This window comes from Manis javanica, chromosome 4, assembly GCF_040802235.1.
Source record: "Manis javanica isolate MJ-LG chromosome 4, MJ_LKY, whole genome shotgun sequence".
Classification (NCBI taxonomy): Eukaryota; Metazoa; Chordata; class Mammalia; order Pholidota; family Manidae; genus Manis; species Manis javanica.
This window is the reverse complement of record NC_133159.1, coordinates 132,667,706-132,693,723: the sequence shown is the minus strand read 5'-3', so window position 1 is coordinate 132,693,723 and position 26,018 is coordinate 132,667,706. Positions and strand designations below refer to the sequence as shown.

General features: G+C 53.6%; 1 protein-coding gene across 7 annotated transcripts in view; it reads right to left on the bottom strand.

The window, feature by feature from the left end:
- TRPV3 (transient receptor potential cation channel subfamily V member 3) overlaps nucleotides 1-21,807 on the bottom strand; it is a 32,054-nt gene extending 10,247 nt beyond the window's left edge. For 5 of the 7 annotated variants that reach the window (XM_073235008.1, XM_017653096.3, XM_073235009.1 and 2 more), the window contains exons 1-10: nucleotides 21,653-21,807; nucleotides 19,188-19,308; nucleotides 12,971-13,075; nucleotides 12,773-12,859; nucleotides 11,969-12,123; nucleotides 11,008-11,184; nucleotides 5,464-5,604; nucleotides 3,422-3,702; nucleotides 1,077-1,253; nucleotides 6-164 (exon numbers count right to left, since the gene is read on the bottom strand). In XM_073235008.1, the coding sequence (XP_073091109.1) occupies nucleotides 6-164; nucleotides 1,077-1,253; nucleotides 3,422-3,702; nucleotides 5,464-5,604; nucleotides 11,008-11,184; nucleotides 11,969-12,123; nucleotides 12,773-12,859; nucleotides 12,971-13,075; nucleotides 19,188-19,306 (1,401 nt within the window). In that variant the 5' untranslated portion in view covers nucleotides 19,307-19,308; nucleotides 21,653-21,807. Of the gene's footprint in view, nucleotides 1-5; nucleotides 165-1,076; nucleotides 1,254-3,421; nucleotides 3,703-5,463; nucleotides 5,605-11,007; nucleotides 11,185-11,603; nucleotides 11,740-11,759; nucleotides 11,928-11,968; nucleotides 12,124-12,772; nucleotides 12,860-12,970; nucleotides 13,076-19,187; nucleotides 19,309-21,652 lie in introns of those variants that run through there. The other 2 variants (XM_073235011.1, XM_073235012.1) reach the window with 2 other exon arrangements.
- Nucleotides 21,808-26,018: the final 4,211 nt, after the last annotated feature.

The following is a 26,018-nucleotide window of genomic DNA, read 5'->3' as shown; positions in this document are numbered from 1 at the left end:
CATACCTCTTCCTCCCGTGGGCGGTAGTAAGAGATGACAGTCAAGGTGATATTGTAGAAGAAATAAAAGCAGAAGGACAGGAAAAACATGTACTTGGCAAACTTCTTCCACTTCATATGCAGCAGCGTGTGCAGGGGCTCAAGAGTCAGCATCTCGTGCCGGTTCTGGGGGTAGAATAGCACCCGTCAGCACGGAGGTGGGGGCAGGGTCAGTCACTGGTCCAGTGAGCTGGTTTGGCTGAAAAGGCTGGGAGGGTAATTTCTGGCTCCCAAGGCTCCATCCCAGTGCACCCAGGCAGCAGCCGACACTACAGGGGCTGGGCTTCCAGCAGGAGGGTCTCATGCTCAGTGGGGAGCAAGGGCTAGAAGGGGGCACGGATGACTGGACTTCACTGTGTGACCTTAGGAAAACCTCTGACCCTCTCTGGGCCTCATTCTCCTCATTATAAAACCAATTATGAGTCAAAATGCCCTACTAAGCAGGCTGCCATGAGGGTCTAGGGAGCCCCAGAAAAGGCAAGCTTGGGGAAGCATGACACTTGGTAAAATGTGAAGGATGAAGAGCGAATCTGTTGCCTCACTTTCCACACAAGAACCAAAAATCTCTCCTTGGTGATCCACTCTCTTCCCTACCAGCTTCACTGACCTGCCCCTGTTGTCTCCTCCAGGAAGGCCTCCCTGACTGCTCTCACTGTGGTCTCCCTGGCCCTTATTTGGGGCCAGGTTTGGGGAAGAAGGGATTCTAAGCCTGACCTTATGGAACCAGTAGGGAGTGAGGGAGAAACAAGATGGAGAAGATCAATGCCAACCATCCCCACCCTCACCCTGCCCAGGACTCTGGGGCCAGGAGACTCCCATTATGAGGATTTACAGTCCAAGTTCAGCTGGGAACAGGTAAAACCCAGTTCCTGCCCTAAGCCTGCCCTTTCTGCACCAACTCTGTCCACTGAGGCAAAGGAGTGGGGGACTGCAGACAAGTCCAGTGGGTGGCATGAGGTCTCCCCAGCACCCCCTGGGCGCCTGGCCTAAGGCTCTGGCCCAGTCACTGCCCTTCCCTAGCCCGCCTGGGAGACCCACATCGAGGTTGGTGTTGTAGACAATGATCTCCAGCACCGAGTTGTCTGTTGTGGTGTCCACATTGGTGAGGTCGTAGAGTGAGGATGACACAGGCCCATATGCCCAGTCAGTGAACTTCCGGGACAGGCTCCGGAGTGGCTTCTCCTTAATCTCCCGACTGAGGATGTACTTCAAGATCTGGGATCAGGAAAAGTAACACCTGTCACTGAGGGAGCAGGGCTTGGGGTTCAAGGACCGGGAGGGTACTCCCACCAAGGATGGATCGAGGCACACCCCGCACCGGGGCCCAGCTTTATCTGTGGGATGGCATGAGATGGGTGTTCTGCCATCTCTCTGGGGATTGTGAAACCAGAAAGAAAAGAGAGGAAGGCCCTTAGCACAATGAGGAAAGCTGCCCAGTCACTCACAAGTCCTTGCACCAGCTGCGGAGCCCATTCCATAAAGAATCTATGAACTGACAATTTTGAGAAATCATTCCTGTTTGGCCTGGATTTGAGATTACGCTAGAAGTTCTTCCAGCTTCCCATCGCACCCTCAGTCAAGGCCCTGTCAGTTGAGGCTGTCTGCTCTGGGCAGACAGTGGGTGAAACAAGACACCAGCCCTATAGAGAGGCCTGTGGGACTCACTCTCCAGGTCAGCAACCCCCAAACTCTGCTGCATGGTAGGGTCACTGGGGAACATTAAAAATCACACCAACTAATTGAATCCAAATCTCTGGAGGTGGGATCTAGGCATCTGCATTTACAAAGTTTCCCGGACAGTTCCAAAGTGCAGCCAAGATGGAAAAGCATTGCTCTCCACTCACTCCTTCCCCAAATCTGAGCCCTGAGTCACCCTAAGACAGGGGCAGGGCTTCCTGGGGCACCAACCCAAGGCCCAGGAGCAGCGTCCTGTCAGGGAGGACAGTGTCAGAGCCCTGATCTCACACAGCCCAGTGGAGATCCCACCTCTTCTGATATCTCCACAGCCCCGGCAGTGAGCTCCCAGGGGCAGGGAAGGTCTCCGTATCCTGGGCCCCAGCCTCCAAGGGCCCCAAGGATAGAGTCTGTATCTTAGGCATAGCTGCACCTCCATGCCCGGCACGGTGGCTGACTCAGGCACTGCCCAGAAAGGTTTTCCAGAGAACACTTAATGAAGGAGAGAAGGAGCCAGGAAGGGTGTTGTTACCTCCCCCTGTCTGGCTCCAGGGGACACATGCCCCTCTAGAGATCCAGGGGCTCACAGGGCCATGCTCTGAGCTGGCAGCTCCATCCCTGGGTGCTCCCCGGACGGAGCACACTCCACAGCAGCGCTCAAGGAAGAGGCCCCTGGAGGAAGCTTGCTGTGCAGCTGCAATCTGACTCTCCTCAAAGCCCCAGCAAGTCGTGTCCCTGGGGTGGTCAGGAGATGGGACACAGGCACACAATCCCTCCTCTGACGAAGCTGTTCTCCATCCCCTCCTCCCTAACAAGAGAATGAAAAGGTCCCTTGTGGCCCCAGCCCTGACCCCGGGACAGAACCCAAGGCCCTTAGGGCACCAGCCTCCCCATCAGCTTCCCAGAGGCTGGCACAGCTGTCGTTGCCCACAGAGATCCTCCTGGAGCCTCCCAGGACCCACAGTCCCCTCCAAGGGCTGGGACACATGGAGGCTGAGGACCAGGCTTTGCTGAGCTGTGACCCCAGCCCCAACCGGAGTCTTGGTCTTGACCTCAGACCAAGCCATGACTCCAGTCACCAATGGAGATGTGAGCCTGCCCCACATCTGAGCACCCACCATGGCTCGGGTTGAAGCCTCATGTTCCCCAGCCCCGTGATACAGCACAAAGGGCCACAAACAGCCAAACTCTCTGCTGGGTATGTGGCTCAGAGTTTCAACCTGGTAGACAGACAGGGGTCTCTGCAGAGTCAGGAAACAGCAGGCCACTTGCTCTGAATCCAGAGCAGCCATTCTGGGACTCCTACCCTCCTCAGAGGCTGAAGGCCCCAAGGGTCAGACACTCAGCCTCTGCTTGGGTAATCCTCATGACCCTCAGGAGGTAATTCCTCCTCACAGGAATCCTCAGCCACAAAGCACGAGAGACACTGTGTCACCACAGCCTTAAAGCTTCCCTACTCTGGCCCCAGCAAGGTGGCCCCAGGACAGGAGACAGAAATACAATTAGGGACCGAAGTCCAGAGGGTGGCTCACATTCTGCCTCTTGAAGGCCCTGTGTGGTCCCAGGAACAAACCCATCTCAGGCCATAAATGCACTTCTACATCTAAGACTGAGACCTTCCATGGGCCAAGTTGTGATGTGTGGGGTCCCCAGAAGCACCCCCAGGGCTGCAGAGAGCCTACCCACCCAGGCCTGCCCCCGGGCCTCACCTCGGCTTTGCCCATCTTGGCAGCCAGCTGCAGCGGCGTGAGCCCGTCGTTGTTGCGCATGGTCTCCAGCTCCCAGTTGCCACTCCTCCGCAGGATCATGTCATACATGCGCTTAACAAAGTCATTCTGCGTCTTGAAGTCCTCGGCCACGGTCACCAGCGCATGCAGGATGTTGTTTCCCCGTGAGTCCTGTGAGGTGATGTTCGTCTGCTCATTCTCCATCAGCAGCTGCACGATCTCAGGCTGGTTGGTGCACGCTGCCAGTGCCAGGGGTGTCTCACCTGGGGAGGGGGAGCACTGGGGCTCAGTTCTCTCCTCGACCACAGCAGTGTTCCCGAGCCCAAGGATTGTGAAGCCCATATCCTGAGCATCTCAGTAGTATTCACCTCTGAGGTTCCCTGTCCCTCTCCCCATTTCCCCTTTGTTCAGTGGTAGCAGGGGTCAGAGATGCGCGCTAGATCGCTAGATCGTTTCAATAGCCTAACTGATCTCTGGCTGACGTCCTGGCTCTCCCAACATTTATCCTCAGCACAACAACCAGACTGATCTTGTTAACACATTAGACTCACCTCACCCAAAATAAAAGCTCAAGTTACAATGACAGCCTACAGGCTCTATATCTTTTGACATCATCTGCTCCTATCTGCCTCACTCACTCCCCTCCAGCCACAATGGCCTTTCTGCTCCTCAAATACACCAGACAGTTTCCTACCTCAGGGCCTTTGCACAGGTTTTTCCCTCCGCATGGAGTGCTGTTCCTCAGATATCCGCATTGCTCACTCCCTCACCTCCTTTAAGTCTGTCTCAAATGTCACCTTTTCAGTGAGTCACCTTAACTGCCCAGTTTAAAACTGAAATCCACCTCCTTCCTGTGCCAGAACTTGTGATTCCCCTTCCTCTGCTTTATTTTCTGTTTTTTCAATAGTATTTATCATTCCTAACATTTTACACAGCCTTATTTATTATGTATATTCTGGATGGACTCTCTCTCATCTAGCAGGCAGGGATTTTTGTTTTGTTCACTGATATATTTCAAACACCTAGTATGGTGTCTGGGGTATATATTATGTGATCAATAAATGTTTGTTAGGAGATGTCAGGTGACTCACGCAAGGTCACGCAGGGGATGGAACCAGGACTGGACAGCAGGTCTCCTGCTGCTTCCCCTCTAATCTCCCTCCTATTCCCTCTCTTCCTCCGACAAATGTTTCCCAACACAGGCTCTAACCAGGTCTGATGCTAGGCAGTGGACTGGACACGATCGTGTCCTCAAGGCCACCCAGACCCATCTAGTCCTGCTGATTAAGAAATCACCTGGGAGAGAAAACAGGTCAGAGGCTGGAGTAAGACTGACTACTAAGTTGTATAGGGAAAGTTATTGGTGTTTTGGAACTGTCCTGAGTCACCGTGGTGGTGGCACGACCATCCACTGGTGGAGATCAATAAAAGTACCTTAAAATGGTGAATTTCGCTGTATCTAAATTATACATTAGTTTTTTTTTCACCCGTAGTGACCTAACCCCAGTTACTTTGGGACTCCCTAACACGAAAGGGAATTTTCATTCTCTTACTTTTGACTCCCCACTTGTAGTCCAGAAAGGCACTAGGCACAGGGAACAGAGGCCAGGGCAGGCAACCAGGACACCTACACCAGCTCCTTACTACACTGGGGAAAGTCCCTGTCCTCCCAGAAGCTGCTGGCTCCCCGCCGGTAAGATAGGCCCACCCCTCCCAGGTCTCCTTCCGGCAGAGGGCTGCCCAGGTGGAGGCCTGTTGCCCTCTAGGACCCCAGGTGACACTCCCCAAGCGAGGTTCTCTCATCACCTCACCTGCACAGCCCCTCCCTCGTTGGCGGTCCAGTTCAGAGGCAACAGCCCCTGCCGCCTCCCTCGTCCCGACTCTGTCCAGGTGCTGAGCGGGCAGGGACTCTCAGTGGGGTCTCCCCCGCGGCCCGCCCGCGCCTCTGGGGACCGGGCCCCATCCCTCCCTCTCTCCCCTCCGTCCCCCCTCCTCCCGGTCCCGGCCGGCGGGGCGGCACCCACCGAAGTAGAAGCCTTCGTGCTGGTACTTGGGGTTGAAGAAGAACCCCTTGGCGTGGGCGTTGACGTCGGCGCCGGCCGCGATGAGCACCGCAGTGATGTCGCCCTGCCGCCGCTCGATGGCGATGTTCAGCGCCGTCTGCCCTGCGGACAGGCGGGGATGGGCGGGGAGCGCTGAGTGTCCGGAACCCTGGGTGACACGCCCTCTGGCCTACACTCCCTCCGCGGAGCCCTGGCGAAGGAACAGCTGCCTGTCTGGGCTGTGTCGCCCTGCGTTATTGGTTGCTTCTTTCCTTCTTACACGGAAACAAGGAGCATTTACTGGGCGCCTGCTCTGCGCTCTGGTGCCAAGCGCTGGGGACAAGGGTACACCAGATGCAGTTTGGATTCTTTTCCTCAAGAGGCTCACAGCCTCACTGAGAACTAAGTGCAATGGTGCCCGGAGGTGTAAGGGCTGTGGTACCCAGAGCAGGGGCTCTTAAAGCAGCCTGATGGGGTCAGTGGGCTTCCTAGAAGTGGCCTCTGTGCTGGGACAGCAGAAGGTTTGGAGACTGGATGGGGCCGGCTCCAGGCCTCATAAATCAAGTTAACTGGCTAGAATTATCCTAAGGTCCATGGGAAGTCGCAAAACATTCAAGCAAGCAAGTGATGAGACCAGAGTTTTGGTTTTTTATGTGTATTTTCACATCACTCTAGATAGAAAATTGGAAGATGCCTTAGAATGAGCCCAGATTTGTGAGGAAATGTTGATCCAGTGGAGAAAGAGTTCATGAGGCCCAAAGACCCTTTGGAGAAGTCCTTGGGCTGGTCTAGGTTTGGGGGAGGAATGGGGTCTCGCCTGGGGGCTGGGGTAAGGGGCCCTGATGACCGAAAGACAGAACAAGGGAGAGGTAGCAGGAAGGGGGCAGAGGGACATAAACCCTGCTGGCTGAGCCTGCAGAACTTCCAGAAGTAGGAGACTGGAAGGCTGGGGGCTGTGGTGGTGGGAGGGGGGCTCTCAGAATCTCCCACTAGATACAGCATTTTCCAAGGAGCTATCACCATGCCATATACAAAAATAAAAGTCCTGGTGGACTAAAGAACTAAGCATTTTTTAAAACTGGAATATTCATTTATAACTAACCTTTTGGTAAGGAAGAGCTTCTTAAGCAAGACCCAAAAAGCAAAACCCATAAGAAAAAACTGACATGTTTGCTTACATAAAAATTACAAATTAAAGATTTCTGCATTTCAAAAGACATCTTAAAGAAAGTTAAAAACAAGTGATAGGCTGGGGAAAATACTAGAGACATATAAGAGAGACAATATGTTTTTAAAAGTCTGTAATATATTAAAAGCCCCTACAAATCAATAGAAAGACAAGCAACCTAAAAAAAACTGAGAAAAGGTTATTAATAAGCACCTCACAGGGAAGAAAATACACATAGCCAATAAAGAAAGTGAAAGGTGTTTGGAATCAATGGTAATCAATAAAATGAAAATTAGAACTGAATGAGTGAACACTTTTCACGCACCAGATTGGCAAAAAACAAAAACCAAAAAGATGGATAATTTCCAGTATTAGTGGAGGGTAGGGGAGTTGGGACTTTTGTACTTTGGGGTGGGGGGATGGGGTTGGGGGGAGTAAATTAGTATATTTTGGAGGCAAATTAGGCAATAGCCATTATAATTTTAACTGTGCCTGCCTTTGAAACCAGAAAAATCCAATTTGAAATATTTTCCCAGAACATGTGCATGTGCACAGGTTCCTAGACAAGAATGTGCACAGTGATGTTGTCAAAGTAAAAAATTGGAAACTACTTAGATGTCTACCAGCTGGAGAATGGGGAAGTTAGCCACAGTACAGCCATACTCAGACTAACCAAGTAAAAAGCAAGCAGACTCATAAAACCAAGTAAAAAGCACACTCAGAGAAAGTTCTGACACAAGGAGGTGTCAAGACATATGGTTAAGTTGTAGAGTAACACAGACAGTGCAATACTGTTATATATTAAGTAAATAGATTCATGAATAAATAAAACTATTTCTATGTGCATATATACACATATGTCAAAAGCCTAGGAAAGTCCTCAAAGGCTATATACCCTATATATAATCATCTCTGGAGAGAAGAGTGGGAAAGAGGCAAAGGGTTGTTTTATATTAACTTAATTAAAATATTCAAATGTTTTAATATGAAACTCTATTCATATATTATCTAATTAAAAATAGCCATGTGTTCACATGAGGCTTTGTATGTGCCTCCATCATATTCTAAGAAAACTCATTCCCCACTGAGACAGTGGCACAAAATACTCTATCACAGGACACATGGCCTCAGTCATATGTGTTTATTCCTGACACTAGTTTTAGAATTGACAGTGTTCTTATAGGGAAAATGGAAGTTCCATGGCCAGGATCCTCACCTGATCCTAATCTACTCACCCACTATGTATGTGCAATGATGTAATACTTAGCTTGCCCTCCCATTGGCGATATGCCATTACTGCCTGTGTTGCTGTAAAAAGAGCTCTACCTGGTGCTAAGCGCAGAGGAGAGCAGAGGCTGGAGGTGAGAGCAGAGCCCGGAGTGGAGGCAGCACCTGAGGCAGAGGCCAGAGGCAGAGGCAGAGACAGAGAAGGACTTGCTACTTGCAGACTGCCCTGGAGGCAGATGGGATTCTAGCACTTGACCTACCACAGTGAGAATAAAGCTTGGTATAAGCCCCTTTAAAAAAAAAAAAGTGATGTTGAAGCTTGATGATGGATCTATAGTGGTTGCTTACCCTAATATCTCAAATATATGGTTAAATTTTAAATAATAAAAGTTTTTTAACTGAATAAATTGTTTTTTAAAAAGTCAGTCTCTACGGGTAAGATTCCTCAAGGGAGGAACAACCTAAGACAGGCACAGTCGCAGGGGGGCCATCAGGTGAGAATTTGGGGATCAACAGAGGTGAGGCTCAGAACCTCACCCCCCCTGCTTTGAGAGAAATCTTCTGCATCCGTGGATGTCTTGCTGCCCTTGTCTAGCCTGGATTAATACTTAGTCCATAGGCACACACCTGATCATCTGATCATCTACATTTGCCTTCTTACAGCACTAAACTATGTTTTCTACCTTTATCTTGCATCTACCTACCACTTCAGCATTTTATTAAAAATAAAAATAATAATAATAATAGGGGAAATGTGGGATCAACATATAAATCAAGTACAAAAATCAAACGAATATTCATATTTGACCTGATGGTTTATAGGTCATATTGCATGATCAAAACCGAAAGTTTCTGTGATGACTGCCCTTGTACTGTTCACCATGTAAGAATTTATTCACTATGTAAGAATTCGTTCACCATGTAAGAACTTGTTCGTTATGCTTCAGAAGATTGGAGACTGACGAGAATTAGGCTTGAGATGGATTAATGATTGTACATTGAGCGTTGACCCCCCTATACTGAATTTTATTGTTGTTAACAACCATTTGATCAATAAATATGAGAGATGCCCTCTCAAAAAAAAAAAAATCAAATGAATAATCATATCTGACTTGATTGTTTATAGTTCATGATGCATGATCAAAACTGAAAGTTTCTGTGATATGACTGCCCTTGTACTGTTCACCATGTAAGAACTTATTCACTATGTAAGAACTTGTTCACCATGTAAGAACTTGTTCGTTATGCTTCAGAAGATTGGAGACTGTTGAGTTAGGCTTGGGGTTGATTAATGATTGTGCAGTGAGTCCCCTATACAGAATTTTATTGTTGTTAACAACCATTTGATCAATAAATATGAGAGATGCCCTCTCAAAATAAAAAAAAAAGTCAGTCTCTAAAGGCCTCTGATAAAATGCTGAAAATAATAATATTTTAAAAGCTGTCTTTGGAGCCTCTTGACAGCAGAGGGAGGAAATACTAGTCTCTGTCAGATGGGGGAACTGAGGCTCAGAAAAGCAGGGTAACCTGCCCAAAGTGGGGAAATACACTCCTCTGGTGGTCCTGGCACCCCTTAACACCAGGTGGCAGGAAGTACCTAGAACACTAAGGTATCAGCAGATACCATGGGGGAAGAATTGGGGTGTTTGGTTTCTGGAAGACAGAGTAAACGGCTCCTCCCACCATGCAGAGAGAGAGTGAGTGCCCACAGCCCCCAACAAGCTAACCAGCAAGAGTCAGATTCATGAAAGAAGGAACAGGGGGAGGCTGAGAAAGGAGAGAGGTAAAGATTTGCATCCAGAAGAGCAAAGCTGTAAGAGAGACACTAATCTTCATTTTTTCCTCATTCCAAAAATATTTAAGGACCTCTTATGTAAGACCCAAAGGGCACCATGGAATCTACTACAGGCAAGATAGACTCCATCCCTGCCCTCAAGGAGAATGAATGTCTGTAAGTCCCTGCAATGCTGACAAGAAGAAAGGAAGGTACAGAAAAGGGCGAAGAATCAAGGCAGGCAAGTTTGAGGCATTGGCTTAAACCTCTCTGGCTGTAGGACTAATGTCAACTCAATAGTAATAGGCTGAGAACCTTGTACAACTCATCCAGTTTCACTCTTTGCTTTGGCTACCAGGAAGCTCAATGTACAATTCAGCACACAGTTGTAACACTTGTCCCTGGGTTTCCTCTCTTCCAATCAATAGCCTTTAGTTTTCACAAGCCATGACTTTTTCCTGTATATAACAAAAACCCTTTTGAAAGTCTGCCAAGTTCAAATCAGTTTAAAAAATAATAAAATGACTTTCTCCCATGAGAAAACTCAAGGGCCCAAGCTACACTATCACCTACAAAAAAACCAAGATGTTTAGTGCCCCTGGCATATCGGCAAAATGGCATCCAGTAATTCCTGAGCACATCGTGTTGCCCCACGCACATCAGAAGACCTTACTGAGATGTTTACTGACTCCAGAAACTCAAATGAGGACCTATCTTACTGATTGTTCACAACAGATTTCTGGACAGTTGTTTGCAGAAACACTATCCCAAATTTGGTCACCCTGTCCCCTCTGCAGTCCACCTAAGACAGATGCCACGGAAATGAGACCCAAATGGGGTAGCTGATAATAACAATGTGATTGTGGTACTAATAGTTGCCATGTGTTGGCCCTGCCCAGCTCTCTAACGTCTTCCCTGCCTTCTTTCCATTGCTCCCAATGGACCAAGCTCATACCCATCTCCAGCTTTTGCCCTGGCCTCGCTCTGGATCCTTCTCACCATGCACACTTCAGATCAAAGGTCACCTCTCCGTCCACTTTAAAGTTGCTCATTCTCAGTCACTTTTGGCCACATTACCTCCTTTTATTTTCACAGTATTTCCCATCTAAAATAACCTCGTTAGAGCAGTGGCCTTCATCTGTCTTGCTCACCACTGCACCCCAAAATAATGCGTGGCATGCAATCAGCACTCAAAATCATTTGCAGAATGAATGAAGGAAGGAAGAGGGGAGTGCCTGCCGTGTGCCAGGCACCATATTTGTGCTTTGGGCTTTCAGAGAGCAGTGCCTCCGCGTGGCCCGGCTCCCACCCCGCCTCAGCAATCCCTGTTACACAGCCGCTCGGGCAGGCCAGGTACCTTCATAGGCCTCCTCAGTGTACTCAGCGTTGATGAACCTGTCCAGGATGTCGTTCTCCTCAGCGAAGGTGAGCAGGATCCGCACGATCTCCTTGGTGTTGGGGGTGATGTTCAACAAGGCCTTCATCAGGCAGGTCTTCCCTGTGTCCGAGGCTGTCAGCTTGTGCATGAGGAAGTCTGCAGGCAGGGGCACAGGATGGAGCTGCAGGACGGGCCCCGGCTGCGCCTGGCCCTCCCAGCCCAGAGGAGAGGGGGCCAGGGTGTGAGGGCTGCAGCCCCGGACCTCAGGACGCTGCCCCATGCCCTGGGCTGGCCTCCCCGAGCCCTTGTCTCCCCACTTTCTTCCCCCATCTCCAGGCGCTCCTCCTCCAGCTCTTTTGCTGGCTCCTCTTTCTCCGAGGCCCCGTGAGAGCCTTATCTGAGGCCTTCTGTGCCCTCTCCCTGGTAGGGCGCAGTGTTACCCACGGCATGGCTTCCCGCTGTCCACCCAGTGCTGACAGCCTGAAACCGCCAGTCCACCTCCTCCTAGTAGCCCACGAATACTTAGAGCTCATCACCTCCCCCTAACCTGCTACAGTTTGGGAGCCACCATCTACCAGGTCACCAATGGTGCCACCCTGGACTCTCCCTCTCTTTCTCTCCCCATGTCCTTGAGTCCAGTCAGTGCCATGGCCTGAAGAGCTGTACCCCTGCCCCCAGCCCTGCAGTTGGACTCCCAGCTCAGCCTGAACAGCAGCCTTCTCCAGTTTTACCCCATGTTCCATGCAGTAACCAGACCATGACCATCTGCTGTCTAAGCCCTTCCATGGCTCGCCATTGCCTTCAGAGTCAGGTTCAAAGTCCCTAGCCCAGCATTCCCGGCTCCTCCCACAGAGGCCCCCCAGGGTTGATGGGGGAAGGCTGAGAGCAGGAGCCCAGCCGGGCCGCCACCCTGCAGCCTCTGCCCAGGGCAGGCACTGACCAGGCATGTCTAGGCCACGGCGCCGTTTGCAAAGCTCCTGCAGCTCCACCAGCCCCTGCAGCAGCTCCTCCACGCAACCCTCAGACACGGCCGCGAAGATGCGCCTCTTCAGCCGCTTCCGTTGTTGCCTCTGCTCCTCCTTGGCCAGGTTTGCACTGAGGCCAGAACAGGTTTCCAGCTCACCACACATGCAGCCCCGCCCCGATGAGGTCCCCTCTCCCTAGCTGCTGTGCTCTGGGGCCTGTCCCAGTGCCTGAAATGCCCTCTGTGAGTGCCCCAGGCCCCGGGATCCGGGCTGCTCTGTGCAGGACCCCTTCTAATCCAATTGCAACCACAGTTTATCAAAACATATATTTGGATACACACAGTAATGACCAGGAAGGCTCTGTGCCTGTTAGTAGTGGGATTAAGGGAAGGGAAGGGAAATCCCACTTTCACATGCTGTGGTGTTTGAATTTTTTAAAATCTCTCTCTGCCTGTCCCCACTGTGTGCCTACAAAATACATATTGATGTTTCATGGTCTATAGGCACATATTTCTAATTCACATATATGGTATTGTGTTATGGTTCTCATTCTGCTACATACTGTCTGAATGTTTTATAATGAATAGGTAATACTTTTACAGTTTGTAAAATGTAAAACTCCCTTCCCCAAGAAAATTCACACACTGCACAGCCTCAGGCCTATGCGTTTGTCCCAACCCCCAGGCCTAGAAGCATCTTTGTCTTTCCTGCAGGGCCACAGTGCCTGTGCATCTGGCACCTGGTGGGCACAGTGGTGGGCGGGGAGGGGCAAGGCTCACCTGGAGCTGTTAGGGCTGGAGGGGGTCTCTGTCACATCGTCCTGAGGAGACTGTGGGGAGTCCATGTCATCTCCGTTGCCAGAGAGGCTGGTGGGCAGGGGGAGGGCAGAGAGAGGGACAGGTTTTCAAATGCACAGTGGTACCCTGGAGGAGAGGGCTGGGCCAGGGCAGGGGCTGGGAGCCCTGTTCCACACTCACCACTGCCGGATGTTGGAGTCCATAGGCTTGGAGAAGATGGGGGGAGAGGTCTTGGTAACAGTGGGGTTGGGCTCGAACCCTTCTATCTCCAGGAAGAAGTGTGCACTGTGGGAACACCCCAGCACAGCCGTCAGAGCTAGGGCAGGGCCTGTGCACCCGTGGGCCCTGCAGCCCTGCTGCTGAGGGTGCCCCCCTACAGAGAGCACTGGCTCTCGGCCAGCTCTGTTTAGGCCTCCCTCTCACAGGGCCTCCCCCACCCCTCACAGTCGCCTTTGGGGGGCGGGGAGGGGCAGTCACTGTCATTATCATCCACACTTCACTGGCGGGCATGTGGAGGCCTGAGGTCACACAGCAGAGAGGTGGCAAAGCCTGGATGTAAAGCTGAGTCTGCAGTGACTCGTCACTAGAAATACCCAGTAGGAACCTAGGGGTGGCCTGACACCTGAGGGCAGTTTTCCTGCCTGCAGCTGCCTCCAGGTGTAAAGGACTCACCAGAGATGGGGAACAGAGGATGGGAGCTACAATCCCCTATTAGCCCCGCAACTGCCCTCTGAACTCAGGTCTGAAGCAATGGCCCTTCAGGGGGAGGTCCCTGGAGGGTGACATCTATACCTGGCTCTTGAGGGAAAGGGAGAGGCCAGCGTAAGCTGGCTGGCTACTCGGATGCAGTTCCCAACCAACACTCAGAAAATAGGCTGAGAACAGCCGATCAGGAGCAGGGAGGACCTCAGGGGTCAGGGGCAAGGCTGAGGATCCCTTGTCAGGGAGGAAAGCCCTGCAAACAGTGGAGGTGAGGAGCAGCAGGGGGTGCATGAAGGGCCAGCTTTCCCCTGGCGCTGGGAGAAGGAGGACATGGGCCCAGGGCCTGTGGCCCCGTCCAGTCTGCAGGGAAAGGGAGAGAGTACACCCCATGAGAGGCAAGACACACGCCAAGACGCGGTTCTGCCACCAGGCACGCCCGCACGTGCAGATGCTTGTGCTCTCAGAACCACAATCCCACTCAGAGGCAAGCCTCCTCATGACCACCAGGATGCTGAGGAGCAGGCTGAGGGTCCGTGGTGGCCACAGCCCCACCCTGCAGCTGCTATAGCACGAATGCTGGCTCTGGGGCCTGGCCCTGGACAGTGGCCCCGACCAGCAGGCCTCTCTCCTACACACTTTCACCGCCTGCCTCCTCCCCAGGCCCAGAAGGACTCAGATGCATCCACCCTTCCTCCCCAGACCACAGAGGAATTCCCAAAGTATGGGCCAAGCCATATCAAGTTTGGAAGGGAGGGCAGCAGGGAAGGGATTGTGGCCCCACTCTGCAGATAAAGAAACCAAGGCCCAGACAGAGAAGCAGCCCACCCAAGCTCATCCCCCAGGATAGAAGCCAAGTTGGTGCGAGAACCTGACTCCTGATGCCCAGGCTCATAGTTCACACCACTAGCCATGCTGCTTCAGATCTACTTCCAGACAAACCAGCTCCAAGGATTAGCTGCAGAGGGAGGTTGCCCAACACAGCCACTTCCCAGGACAGGGCAGGAAGGAGAGAGAGCCAGCCGTTGCCTGGGGGGTTCCTCTCCTCTCTTCTAGGCACAGACAAGCACAGAAGACTCAGAGCCACTCCAGAAATGATGCACAAATGGGATGGGGGACAGTGGTGGCTGACACACTGACCCTCACCTTCCTGTCCCCTGCCCATCAAGAAGAACCTGCTGACCTGACCTAAAATCAAATCCTTGTTCCCAAAGAGAAGACCAAGTGAAGAGTAAACCCCAGAGGCCTGGGCTCTAGTCTGGTTCTGCCTTGCCTCTGTCTCCTGTGTGACCTCAAGTGGTCACTTGCCATCTCTAGGCCAAGTGACCTCACCCTAGATGGAGAATGTTGAGCCAGATGATCCCAAAGGCCTGGACTCTGCAGCCAGGGCAGTCCTGGGGTTGTCCTCCTATGGACTGTCCACTGAAGTGGGCATCAGAGGTCACCCAGTCTGGTAACCATTCCCTGCACCCCTGCAGTGCCCCAGAACTGACCCCGTACACACACAAAGTTGTCCCTCCCCTTCTGAGCTCCTCAGTAGTGCATTTAGTCAACAAAACTTGTATTGAGCATATACAATGTGCCAGGCACTGTTCCAGGAGCTGGGGATACAATGGTACCCAAGTGGGCAAAAATGCCTCCCTTTGCGGGACTGTTGCTCTGGAGGGTTGGTCAGAACTGGCCTCAAGGGTCAGACCAGGGCACCGCGCAGGGAGGCCAGTGCTGTACTTGCTCTAGACAACATGCTGTTCTTCAGCTAGCAGCTGCTCCGTGGCATGAACTACAGCTGCATTGCTTTTATTCTCCAGAACCCAACACTGGTCCTGACGCTCAGAAGCCCTAACTGAATAGACGAGTGGAAGACAGACAGAGAATGAGTGAACGATAAATGAAAGGAAGGAAAAACAGGTGGTCAGATAAATGAAAGAGGAGTAGATGATTGAAAAATATGGATAGACGATGGATGGAAGGAGGAAGGAAGGAAACGTGGATGAATGGAGGCATGGATGGATGCATGGAAGGATGGATGGGCACGTGGAGGGCTGGATGGATGAGGAATGAGTAGGTGGGTGGGTGGATAGGTGGACAGATGGAGGGATCGGTGGACTGGACCAATAAGCAGGAGGCCAACACAACCGTGAACTGTAAATACTGTTGGGAGGTCACATCCCGCTCCCAGGTGGGCTCTCTGTTTCCCAGTGCCTTCGCCTCACCTCAGTCTGCACAAGAAGCTGGGGAAAGGGTCCTTTTTTCTCCTCCACTTCCCCTCCTTCTCAAGACTTCCTCCCAGAACCCAAGGATGGCCCAGGAAACCAGATCATGAGAGCATCTCTCCACTCCAGGCGTGGAGACAGAGAGCCTGGGGGAGAGGAAGAAGCATTTGCTCATCTCACGGTGAAGTGTCCTCACTTGTGCTGAGGGACGGAGCCGAGCCACCAGGAGGGCTTACTCATCGGTTCACCCACCCCTCCTCTCCTTGTCTTGCCTGTTTCTTCACTGACTCACCTGCTTACTCTCAACTACTATGTTCTCTATAGGAAACTTGGGGCACAGGGTGGGAGGAGATGACCCTGTCCTCAGAGATCTCAGCCAGAGCTAAGCCATAACCCCAGTAACCACTGTGACCTCTTCAAGGAGGAGCTGGGCTGTGGAAGCTCAGGGGAAGAGAAGGTTCTTCCACTGGAGGACAGGGACCAGGGAAGGCTCTGTGCTCTGTTGGGCTGGGACTTGGTCTGTGTCTTGACTCGGCCCTGTGGTTTGGTAAAATCCCTGGAAGCAGAGAGAACAGCACGACGAGGTCCCTGCGGCAGACGGGAGCGGGGTGGGGAGCTATGTCTGAGGAAAGAAGTCTTTGGCGGCTGGGAAGGAGGGTGGTGAGAACCAGGCTGGAAATATTCCTGACCATGGGCAAGGACCCAGTTCCTGGGCGGGGAGATCCCAGAGCGCGAGGGCCCATGCCACACCTGCCCTATTTGCTATTGCACACGCCACATCTCACATCTCACGGCCAGCACAAGCAGAGGGCAAGGTCTCGGCCATGTGACATCCTGGCTCCTGACCCGCAGCAGATGCTATTTTTTTGTTTATTTCTATCTTTGATTCAGACCAAAGGGCACCACCAACAAAGGGTGTTGTTAACTCAAGTGCACAGAGGGCTCCACACCATTTCTCCTGCATTTCTGTCCCTTTGAAGACAAAGAATCCCAGGGCTGAGAAGGGCTCTGTGTGACCAGCTTCAGAGCAAGAAATGTGTGGGTGCTCCGAGCTCCCCAAGGCCAGCCTCCACGCCTTCACCACCAGAGTGGCCAGCCCCACTGGCCCAGTGCCTTGCCCAGAGCCCAGTGAGGAGGCCACCATGGCAGCTATGCACACGAGGTGACATGGTGGTTCAGGAAAAGCTCTAGGTCCAAAAGTCTCTCCCCACCTAGACTTCCTGATGCTTTCAATCCACCCTTAGTAAGGTTTCCTTAGCGATCAGAACTGCCTTCTTTATTTACATGTAATTTTTTCTTTTCTTTTCTTTGTTACTCTCTAGGCCTGAGTCCTATACTCAGTTCTGAGGGAGCTGCCCAAACCTTCAGGGTATGGGGGGAAGTAAGCGCATGAGGGCCCTCAATGCGCCCTTGGGGAGGAGAAGAGGCCACCACTTTATGAGACAAAGGTCACACCTTATACCCCGGGCCTCGGCTGTGGAAGGCCTTGAACAGTGACGAACTCAGAAAGGAAGCTCAGCTGTGGGAAGAACCTGGGACTGTCCTGGAACACTGTCCCCAGTCTCTCCCTGAGGTCCAATGATGAGAGGGAGGGGAAAGGGGGAAGTGAGACAAGAGGGTGGTGTTTGGTGGCTTCCCAGAGATGTCTCTGCTCTTATCCAAACAAGCAAGCCCACACAGCCCCATGGTCCCAGCGGTACCAGTCTGATCTCCACGGGCATCTACCTCCTGCACTCCAGGAAGGAACCTCCACCTAGATGTCCTTCCGGCTCCTCTCAGCCAACATTTCACACCTGAAATTGGCTTGTTCCTCCTAACTTTGCACCTTCTCCACTGATGTCTCCATGTCAGAGATGGCCCTGTCATCCCTCCAGGTTTCCCCACCAGACAAAGGCAATGTCTCCTGGTCCTCCCTCTTCCTCCCCGCCCACAGCTGATCCTGCAGACAGCATGATGTTAACACCTCTCTGGTCCAACCCCTCTTCTGCATCCATGACCACCCAGGCTCAGACCTCACCACCTGTCATCTAGGCTTTCTTTCCAAGAGCCTTCCTGCCATCTCCCTGCCCCCAGCCTCCCTCCAATCCATCATCCACACACATCACCCAGAGTAGGCTTTCCAAAATACAAACCTTGCCATGCCCTCCGTCTCACACAAAATCCCTCTATGGCTCCCCACTGCCCTCAGGTTTGTCCAAATTCCTTAGCTAATATCCAAGACCCAGGCCCAGTGGGACTCATGTCCCCAAATATTCCTCTGCCCACCCAGCACTTCAGCTACACAGTCCCTCACTGGTCCCTGCCTGAGACTTTGCTCAGGATGCCCTTTGCCTTCCTCTCCACCTACCATGTTCCACTCTGACACCACCTCCTCCAGGAAGAGCCCCAAGACTACCCACGGGACCAGAATGACCTGCCCCTCCTCAGGCCCAGTCCTCCTGGCTCACCCTTTCTAAGGCATTTCCCATACTCTTCTTGGGACCCTTGTCACCCGACTATGAGCAGAGGTGGGCATTCTTTCTTTCTGTGCCCAGTCTCCCCATCCTGACCCCCGGTGCACAGAAGACCTCAGTGATCATTGCTCAAACCAACATACAGAAGGGAAAGCATCAAGCCCACCTCTGGTCCAAGGGGGGACCTGGGATAGTCAAAGGAGGCAGGAAAAATGGGCCAACCTAAATCTGGGGCCCACCTGGGTCCAGTGGAAGCACAGTGTAGAGGGAGAAGGGGCACTCGGGTTTGAGGGGCACCGAGTCGGCTGAAGGGGCAGAGGAACTGCAGCAGAGGTGGCACGGGGGCCTAGGTTTGACCTTGGAGGAGAACTTCCCCTGCTCCCACCTCCTCGTGTTCCCAGCTGGGAAGTCGTCCCTGGCCAGCTCCCAGGGGTCCTGTGGAGTGACAGTGACCATGATAAAGATGACACTCAGGGGAACAAAAACACCCTCACTGCTGGCACACACCAGGCACTGACCGCTGCCAGGCTTTGTGCTGAGCCCCGGCTGGTGCGATCCCAGCCGACCATCATCCTGGAAGCTGGTGCCACTGCTGGTGCCCCCACTGCACAGGCGGGGTTCAAGAGCTTGAATAATCTGAGACTCAGCACACAGTGGACGTGAGAGCCACAGGTCTGTGTGAAAAATGTCCTCAACCACGTGTCCAGGCTACCTGGAATTTCCACCCACCTTTTTGCTCCTTGTCTCAAGGATGGCTCCAGCCTTCCTAAATGTTGCTTCATCAGTGTCCCCTGACCCCTTCAGGGAGGCCCCCTACCTATTCCAGTGGTCCAGAGCTCCCCAGCTCAGCCCCCCAAGTGTGCAGCACTGTTCCCCCATCATCCCCCCAGTTAAACCTAGTTGGGCACCAGGCCATCCCGGAGGAGACTGAGAGTGGGATCCACCCCCGACAAGGGGCCCCAGAGGGCAGGTGCCAGGAGCCCCACTGCGTGCTCCCTGCACAGCACCCAGGCCCATGCCTGCCAGTCCTACCTCTTCTTGGTGGGGGTGATCTCAGCCGGCCTCTTCTCGGGCAGGACAGCAGGGTTCCCCCCAGGGATGGCCCCTCTTCTGCCCATGAGGGGCACCATCTCCTTGGTGTGGGCATTCATGGCTAGGACACGATCACAGCACAGATGCTTGGGTTGAAGGGGCCTTCAGACCCCCATGTGTCCCCTTCTCACACCCCCTAGGACAGGGAGCTCACTCTTTACCTTCCCAGACCACCAACCCTTCTCAGGGACAGGATGATTCTCCTTGAAGTTTCTCTTGCTCCCTGCTTCAGCACCTCTGTGCCTTTGGGTCCTTGGCCAGCCCAGCAGGGCTCTCAGGCAGAGACCACCAGGCCCTTGGTCTTTTTTAAGAGATCATCTCCAGCCCCACCAATCCCCAGGTGGACTCCTGAGAATTAGCTCAGCTTTTTCAATATCCCTCTCAGATTTTGTGTTCAGAAGTCTCATCAACCAAGCGGGACTGTCACCTCCTTTGCTCTAGATGCTATGTTCCTAGTAACACAGCCTCAGACCCCTCTGGTATTTTGGATTTCTCAGAACCCTGTTGGTCTCTGCAGCTAACACACTGATCGTCTCTGTCTCACCCACCCAAAGCTGAGTGCAACCAGCCTTGTGACAGACTCTCCATCGGACTCCCTGCTCAGCTGGTGGGAGCAGTAGAGCCCACTCCCCAGGGCACAGGAAGCAGCCCCTCAGACCTGCTTTACTGATGCTCAGTACAGATTGGCCCCCATGCTGGGCTCAGAGGCAGATGCTGCGAAGGGGCCCTTCGAGGTTTCTGTGTAGAGGAAGGGCAGTCCAGAGGGACATGCTGAGCAAAGACCAGGGGACCAGAAAGCTCAGTGGCAGGAGTTGGTTTGCCTGGAAAGCCCAGGGAGTTCGAGGGGACCACAGTAGTGAGAGGCTTAGTAGTAGTTTGGGCCATGTTGTGAGGGCCTGAGACACCAATTTGCAGTTGTAGCCGATCACGAGGGCAACGGGGGTGTGGGAGGGCACTGGGTGACAGAGGAGACTGCCACAGCAGAGAAAGCAGACTTAATTGGAGCTGGAGGAGAGCAGGGCCGGGGAGAGGCTGCTCTGCAGGCCACTGGGATGGGGGAGAGTCGGCGGCCTACATGGGATGAGACGGACAGGGGCAGGACGGGAGGCGACTCCAGTTAATGGGGGTATTCTCAGCTTCAGCATCCCTCAGGGAGCCCCTCAGGGTCATGGGGGTGGGGACGGGGGACAGATTTCTGTACAAATAGCCCAGCTGGGTAGGATGCATCTGGGGTCACTGGTGATCTTGGCCCAAATAGGAAAGCTTCCTGGAGGAAGTGGCCGGAACAAGTTGTCATCAGACTGGAATGAGGTTTGGACATGGGACAGGCCCCCTCCCCAGAAGTGAGCAGCCCTGGGGAAAGAGAAGAGGAGTCATGGGGTGGGGGGACTGGTCCTGGTGCACAGACCCCTTGAGGCTGGAGCCTTGAGGCCAGACAGGTGGAGCATTTCAAGTGAGAATCATCAGCACACAGGGCCCTGCCCATAGCCACCACCACAGGAGGAGGGCGGGTGGCCTTTATCACCCTCCCCAGCCCCAGATGACCTGTGGACAGATGGGGCTGAGCCAACATGCTGGATAGGCATGGAGGGCATGCCTCTTAGCTTTCCTTGGACCTCAGTTTTCCCTCCTGAGAAATGGGCCAGATGGTCCCCAAGGACTCTACAGCTAGCTCTACCCATGAGAGCTGGTTACAGCTTCTTCCCTACCCCAGACCCATGAATGTAGGACAGTCCTGGGCAGGTGGGGCAGGAGAAGGTCAGGAAAACTCTGGTCTGGGGCTGCAGCAGCTATGATCAGCTCCCTGAGTCACCCCATAAACCCCGTGTCCTCACCTCCTGGGCCCTCTCACTGCCTGGGCCCTCCCTCCCTCTGGGATTGGGTTTCCTCACCTGGGAAGTACCTCCCAAGCCCTGACGCTGACCGGAAGGGCCTTTCCTGGGAGATGGACCAGGCCCGGGGGCCACAGGGAGCCCCACTGGATGCTGGCGCAGAACCTGTGAGAGTGGAGCCCTGTCCTTCTCAAGCTGAGAGGCCACCTCGTCTCATCGTAAACTGCGGTCACACTCCTGCCCAGCACAGCCACATCCCCAGGGCCAGCTGGGGAGACACCAGTCTCTCCTCTTCCCCTCAGCAGCTGTGAGCATTTGCCCTCTCCAAGATCCCCAAACCTCAAGGGACGGTTCCTGGGTCCATCAGAACCTGTGCTCCGGCACACTCCCTGTGGCCCAGAGCTCATGTCTAGCTTTGTTTCCCTTGCTGGAGCTCCAAGTGCCCTCCCAGACCTCCCCAGAGGCCTGTCAGCAAAGGTCCAAACATGGCCTAGAGGACGGCCCACAGGTCCTTGCTCTGGGATCCCCCACGGCCTTGAGGGGCCCCCGCTGCCTTGTGCAGTAAGGACTCACCTGGTGAGGTCCAGCAGGCAGTGGCTGCCCTTGCTCTAAGACCACAGCATGTCCTAGGCCCAAGGCCCCCCCATGGGACTGTGGCTAAGGCGGCGGGTGGCTCTCATTGTAGAGAGGGATGGCTGGAATGAGGCGTCGGAGGCAGAACTGGCTGGGCCACCTGTCCTTGGTACCAAGCAGGCCACGCCCACCAGCCACAGCTGTGGCACCTGCCCACCCACGCACCCTGTCTGAGTCACCCCTGCACCCACACAGCAGCCTCACCACCCCTGGGCGGGGCAGGGGAGGCAGCCAGTGCCAAGGCTGAAGTTCTGGTCCCAACTCTTCCCTTTCTTGTATCTGATGCTTCCCATCACAAGCCTCAGTTTCCCCAGCTGGGAAATCCAAATTCTAATACCTACTTCCCAAGGATGCCATGAGGCATCAGAGAGATCATGAATGGTCAAGTGCCCTGCCCTGACCCTGGGAGGTGAGGGCCATAGCTGAGGGCTGCCCTGGTTGACCCCAAGGTGGCCAGCCCCAAGACTTATTGTCCATCCTTCAAAGTCTGAGGTCATATTCCCTCAGAGACAGAGGAAGTCACCATTCAAAGCTCCCTACCAGAAATGACGCACTCAGACTTTAGTGTCAGACAGCCTCACCCCTTTCTGGATGTATGACATTGGGCAAGTCATTTCTCCCAGCCCATTTCCCATCTGTGAAATGTGCTTCATAAATCCACCTTGCAGAGTCGCTGTGGGGCATAAATGAGAGAACATATAGAAAGGACTAGAATAAGTTCTGGAGCATAGAAAGAATTCAATAAATGGTAACAGCTATTAACTATTATTGTTTTTCTCATGCCCAGCAACCAACTGGCCACCTGCATCCTGGCCAGAGCATTGGGGGAAGACCATGGCCCTCCCTCTGGGCGCAGGCCACAGCTGTGAAGGGCTGGGGCCGCCCTGCCCAACTCCTCGCCACTTAGGAATTGCACATGTGTTCCCTCCAGCAAGACAGGACTAGGACAGAGCAGGAAGTCTCTGCTGACAGGGACGGTCCCCGTGACCAACACAGCAGGGATTTTCCCAACTGCCATCCGGGACAAGGCTCTCAGTGCCTCCTCACCCCAACCTGCCTTCTGACCATGGGACCGCAGGCCCTTGGCCAGTCAGGGGCAGGAAACCTGGTTCATGGCCAACAGCCTTCAGGTATGGGGTGCACCAGGGGCTGCTTTTACAATTTAAGTAAAGGGGGTCCCAAAGTTCCCACACACACAATTCAGAATCTCATCACTGCCTGAAACTCCCCCATGAAAGCCTCCCTCTATTATTCAATTAATTGCCCCTCCTGACTCAGCCCCTGGCTTGCTTCTGGGTGCCTCCAAACCCTGGGGGTGAGGCTGTTGCCAAGTTTCAGTGTTTACCTTTTGCCTGGTGTTAGCACTTTTTCTCAAAGGCCGGGATTAGAGCTGCTTTAAAAGGCCCCTGTCCCTGACCCAGTGGCACACATTTGCCCAGCAGGGAGTAAGGGGAGGCCCTCTGCTGCATGTGAGAGCCGGACCCCGACCGAGTCAGAGCCACTGCCCTCCAGCCCCGCCCCAAACACAGGGACCGGGCAGCTCCTGCCTGCAGGCTGGTCTACAGCCCACCCCACCTCATCCACCACACTGTGCGAGCCCATGGGCAGACAGGGCAGGGAAGCAAGGGGCCGGGTGGGATGCAGAACTGGAGACAGTGGTCTCCCTCTCAGAGGGACTGGGTCAGGGAAGAACCATAACCCCACCGTCAGGTTGTAAGGACAGAAAGGACTAAGGTCACCAAGGAAGAAGGAAGACCCCCTAATGGGGAGGGGGAAGATGCATCCAGGGAAAAGGAGCATTCGGGCTGGACTTGGGAGGGAGGAAGGACAGTCTTCACAGGGGGTGCCACAGGATCAGGGGTGTGGAGGCAGGAGACCCCAGCACGGCTAAGGAGTGGTGACAACCTGGGCAACATGAGAACTTGGTGGGGTATCAGAGAGGGGCTCCAAGTCAGGCTGAGGGCACCGAGTGGTCCCAATCCACTGGACCAACACTGACCCCTTAGTCATAAAGGGCTGTGCTGGTCCAGCCATATGGGGCCCATGTATAGGGCTCTGTTTAGGATGCTGTCACCAGGGTGGTCATGCAGGGACTGAACCAGCTTAGCTGAGCCAGCACCTCGAGCCAAAAGCAGTTCCCCTGCCCTTCTAGACCCCAGGTCACTGCCTGCCTGTGTTTGGGGCCCACACAGCACAGTGGCAGGAGCAGAAGCTGGGGGTCCTGCCTCCTTCCACCAAGCCTGGAGCCCTACAAAACCCAACACTGCCCGCTCAGCCTCAGCCGCCACACAGTGACCTTTAGTGCTCATTCGCAGCTGTCCCAATGCCTGGGAGCTGGGAAGGATGACCAAGTTGCCCTCCACAGTCCAGCCCCTCAACCATGCTGGGCCCACCCTTCTTCTGAGACCTCAGCTCCTTCTCTGCCAGTGGATGCAACAAGTAGAGCCTAAAGACGTGCGGTCCCAGGAGCGACCCTTCAAACTGGCCATGTGTGTGGACCAAACAAGGGGAGATGGGGCCAGGTGCAGGCAGCCAGAGGGAAAGGGCAGCCTCTGAATAGCCCTGCCCAGCCCCCACTCTCCAGAGGCCTGACTCTCAGGCCAGCATATTTGACATGTGCCCCCATCTGAGATGGGTCAGAGCCGGAGCGTCAGGCAACCGTGCCTGTCTGCTGTGGACTGTGAAATGACCCATGGAGGACACACCAGCCCAACCCTCCCCCATCCCCATGTGTCCCACACCCTGCCGACATCAGGCTCTGGTGGCAGGTGTACAAGTTCTGCCCACCCAAGAGTGGTAGGGAGAGAAGGGTCTCGGAGGGGTGGAGACAGTCAGGGATGGGCCTGCCCTTTGGTCAACTTTGGAAAATGCCCCACTTAGTATAGTGAGGCGGGAGGGGCACAGCTGAGCTCCATCAGCAGCCTCAGGCCTGAGAAGATCTATCCTGACAGTGGGCAGGAGAGGGTCCATCTGCATCCTGGCAGGCCACCACTGTCCCTGGGCTAGGAGAACAGCACAGCCTCCCCACTGGGGATTCTGGGTTGTGGCTCTCCTGCCTCCAGGTGAAGGAGAAAGGAACATGGGGACAGAAAAGGACAGAGAACAGCAGCAGATACAAAAGGGAAAAGAACAGGCTAGTTGCAGGCATGTCCTTTAAACAACCCAGGTTGACACAAAAGGTTGTGGTCATTCATTTTACAAAAGATTGCCCACAAGATTCTCTCCAGCCCTAAGTTCAAAAGTCGATCCAATTTGCAGAAACTTGCCGATGTCTGACACCAGCACAACATCTTCTAAGGAAGGTGATGGTACCAGGCTCAAAACAGGAAGCGAGAAGGCCTCGCATCTCCCTTCTGACCCTGGGATGGGCATGCGCCACAGTAAAGCTCCAGGCTCTGGAGTCAGACTGCCTGGGTCCCATTCACTGGCTGTGAAGCCTTATGAACTGTCCTAGCCTCAGTCCTCTTGTCTGTAAGGTGGAGGTGATGAGAGTGGCCCATGGGAAACTTGCAGGATAACAAACTTCAAGCGCTTTGCATGAACCCTCGATACATTCTGGCCAGCGATACAAACACTCAGTACGTTCCTCTAGGTTCATTTGCTGTGCTCTGGCCACGGCGCACTTCACACCTGGCCACCTGGTCAACCAGCCCCTGGACTCCTCTGCAGGCCCTCGTACGTGGAGCAGTTGTGATACTGGAGAACAGGGACGAAGGGACCCAGTGTTCCCTCCAGATGAACCTCTCACCATACGACTGAAGCCCCAGCCCCAGCTAACATTCTCCATCCTCTCAGGAACCAACACCCAACAATTCTGTGACTGCAGCTCCCTGCACACTCCACAGACATTGAGACACCCCACGAGTGCCTGGGACATCTCTTCCAGATTGTTGTTTCTTGAGGTCTATTCCAGAAGGCAGGGGGGGACAAACTCTTCTGTAAAGGGCCAGACAGTAAATACTTTAGGGTTTGAAGGCTACTTAGTCTCAGTTACAACTCTTCAACTCTGCTCTGTAGCGTGAAATTAGACACAGTATGGAAATGAATAGCCAGGCTGTGTTCCAAAGGTCTGTTTACAAAAACAGGCAGCAGGCTGGATTTGGCCTGCGGCCCACAGTCTACTGAGGCAGATGTGTGCATGAAGTATGAAGACATAGGCCATCACCCACAGCTAACAACTAAAAGTAATCAGTCTCCTAGCCATATGGGATGGTACACATACACATGCACACAGACCACACAGAGCCAACTAGCTATGCCAGCCACAATGACTGGCACAAAGTCCACATTTGATACGATATTTATT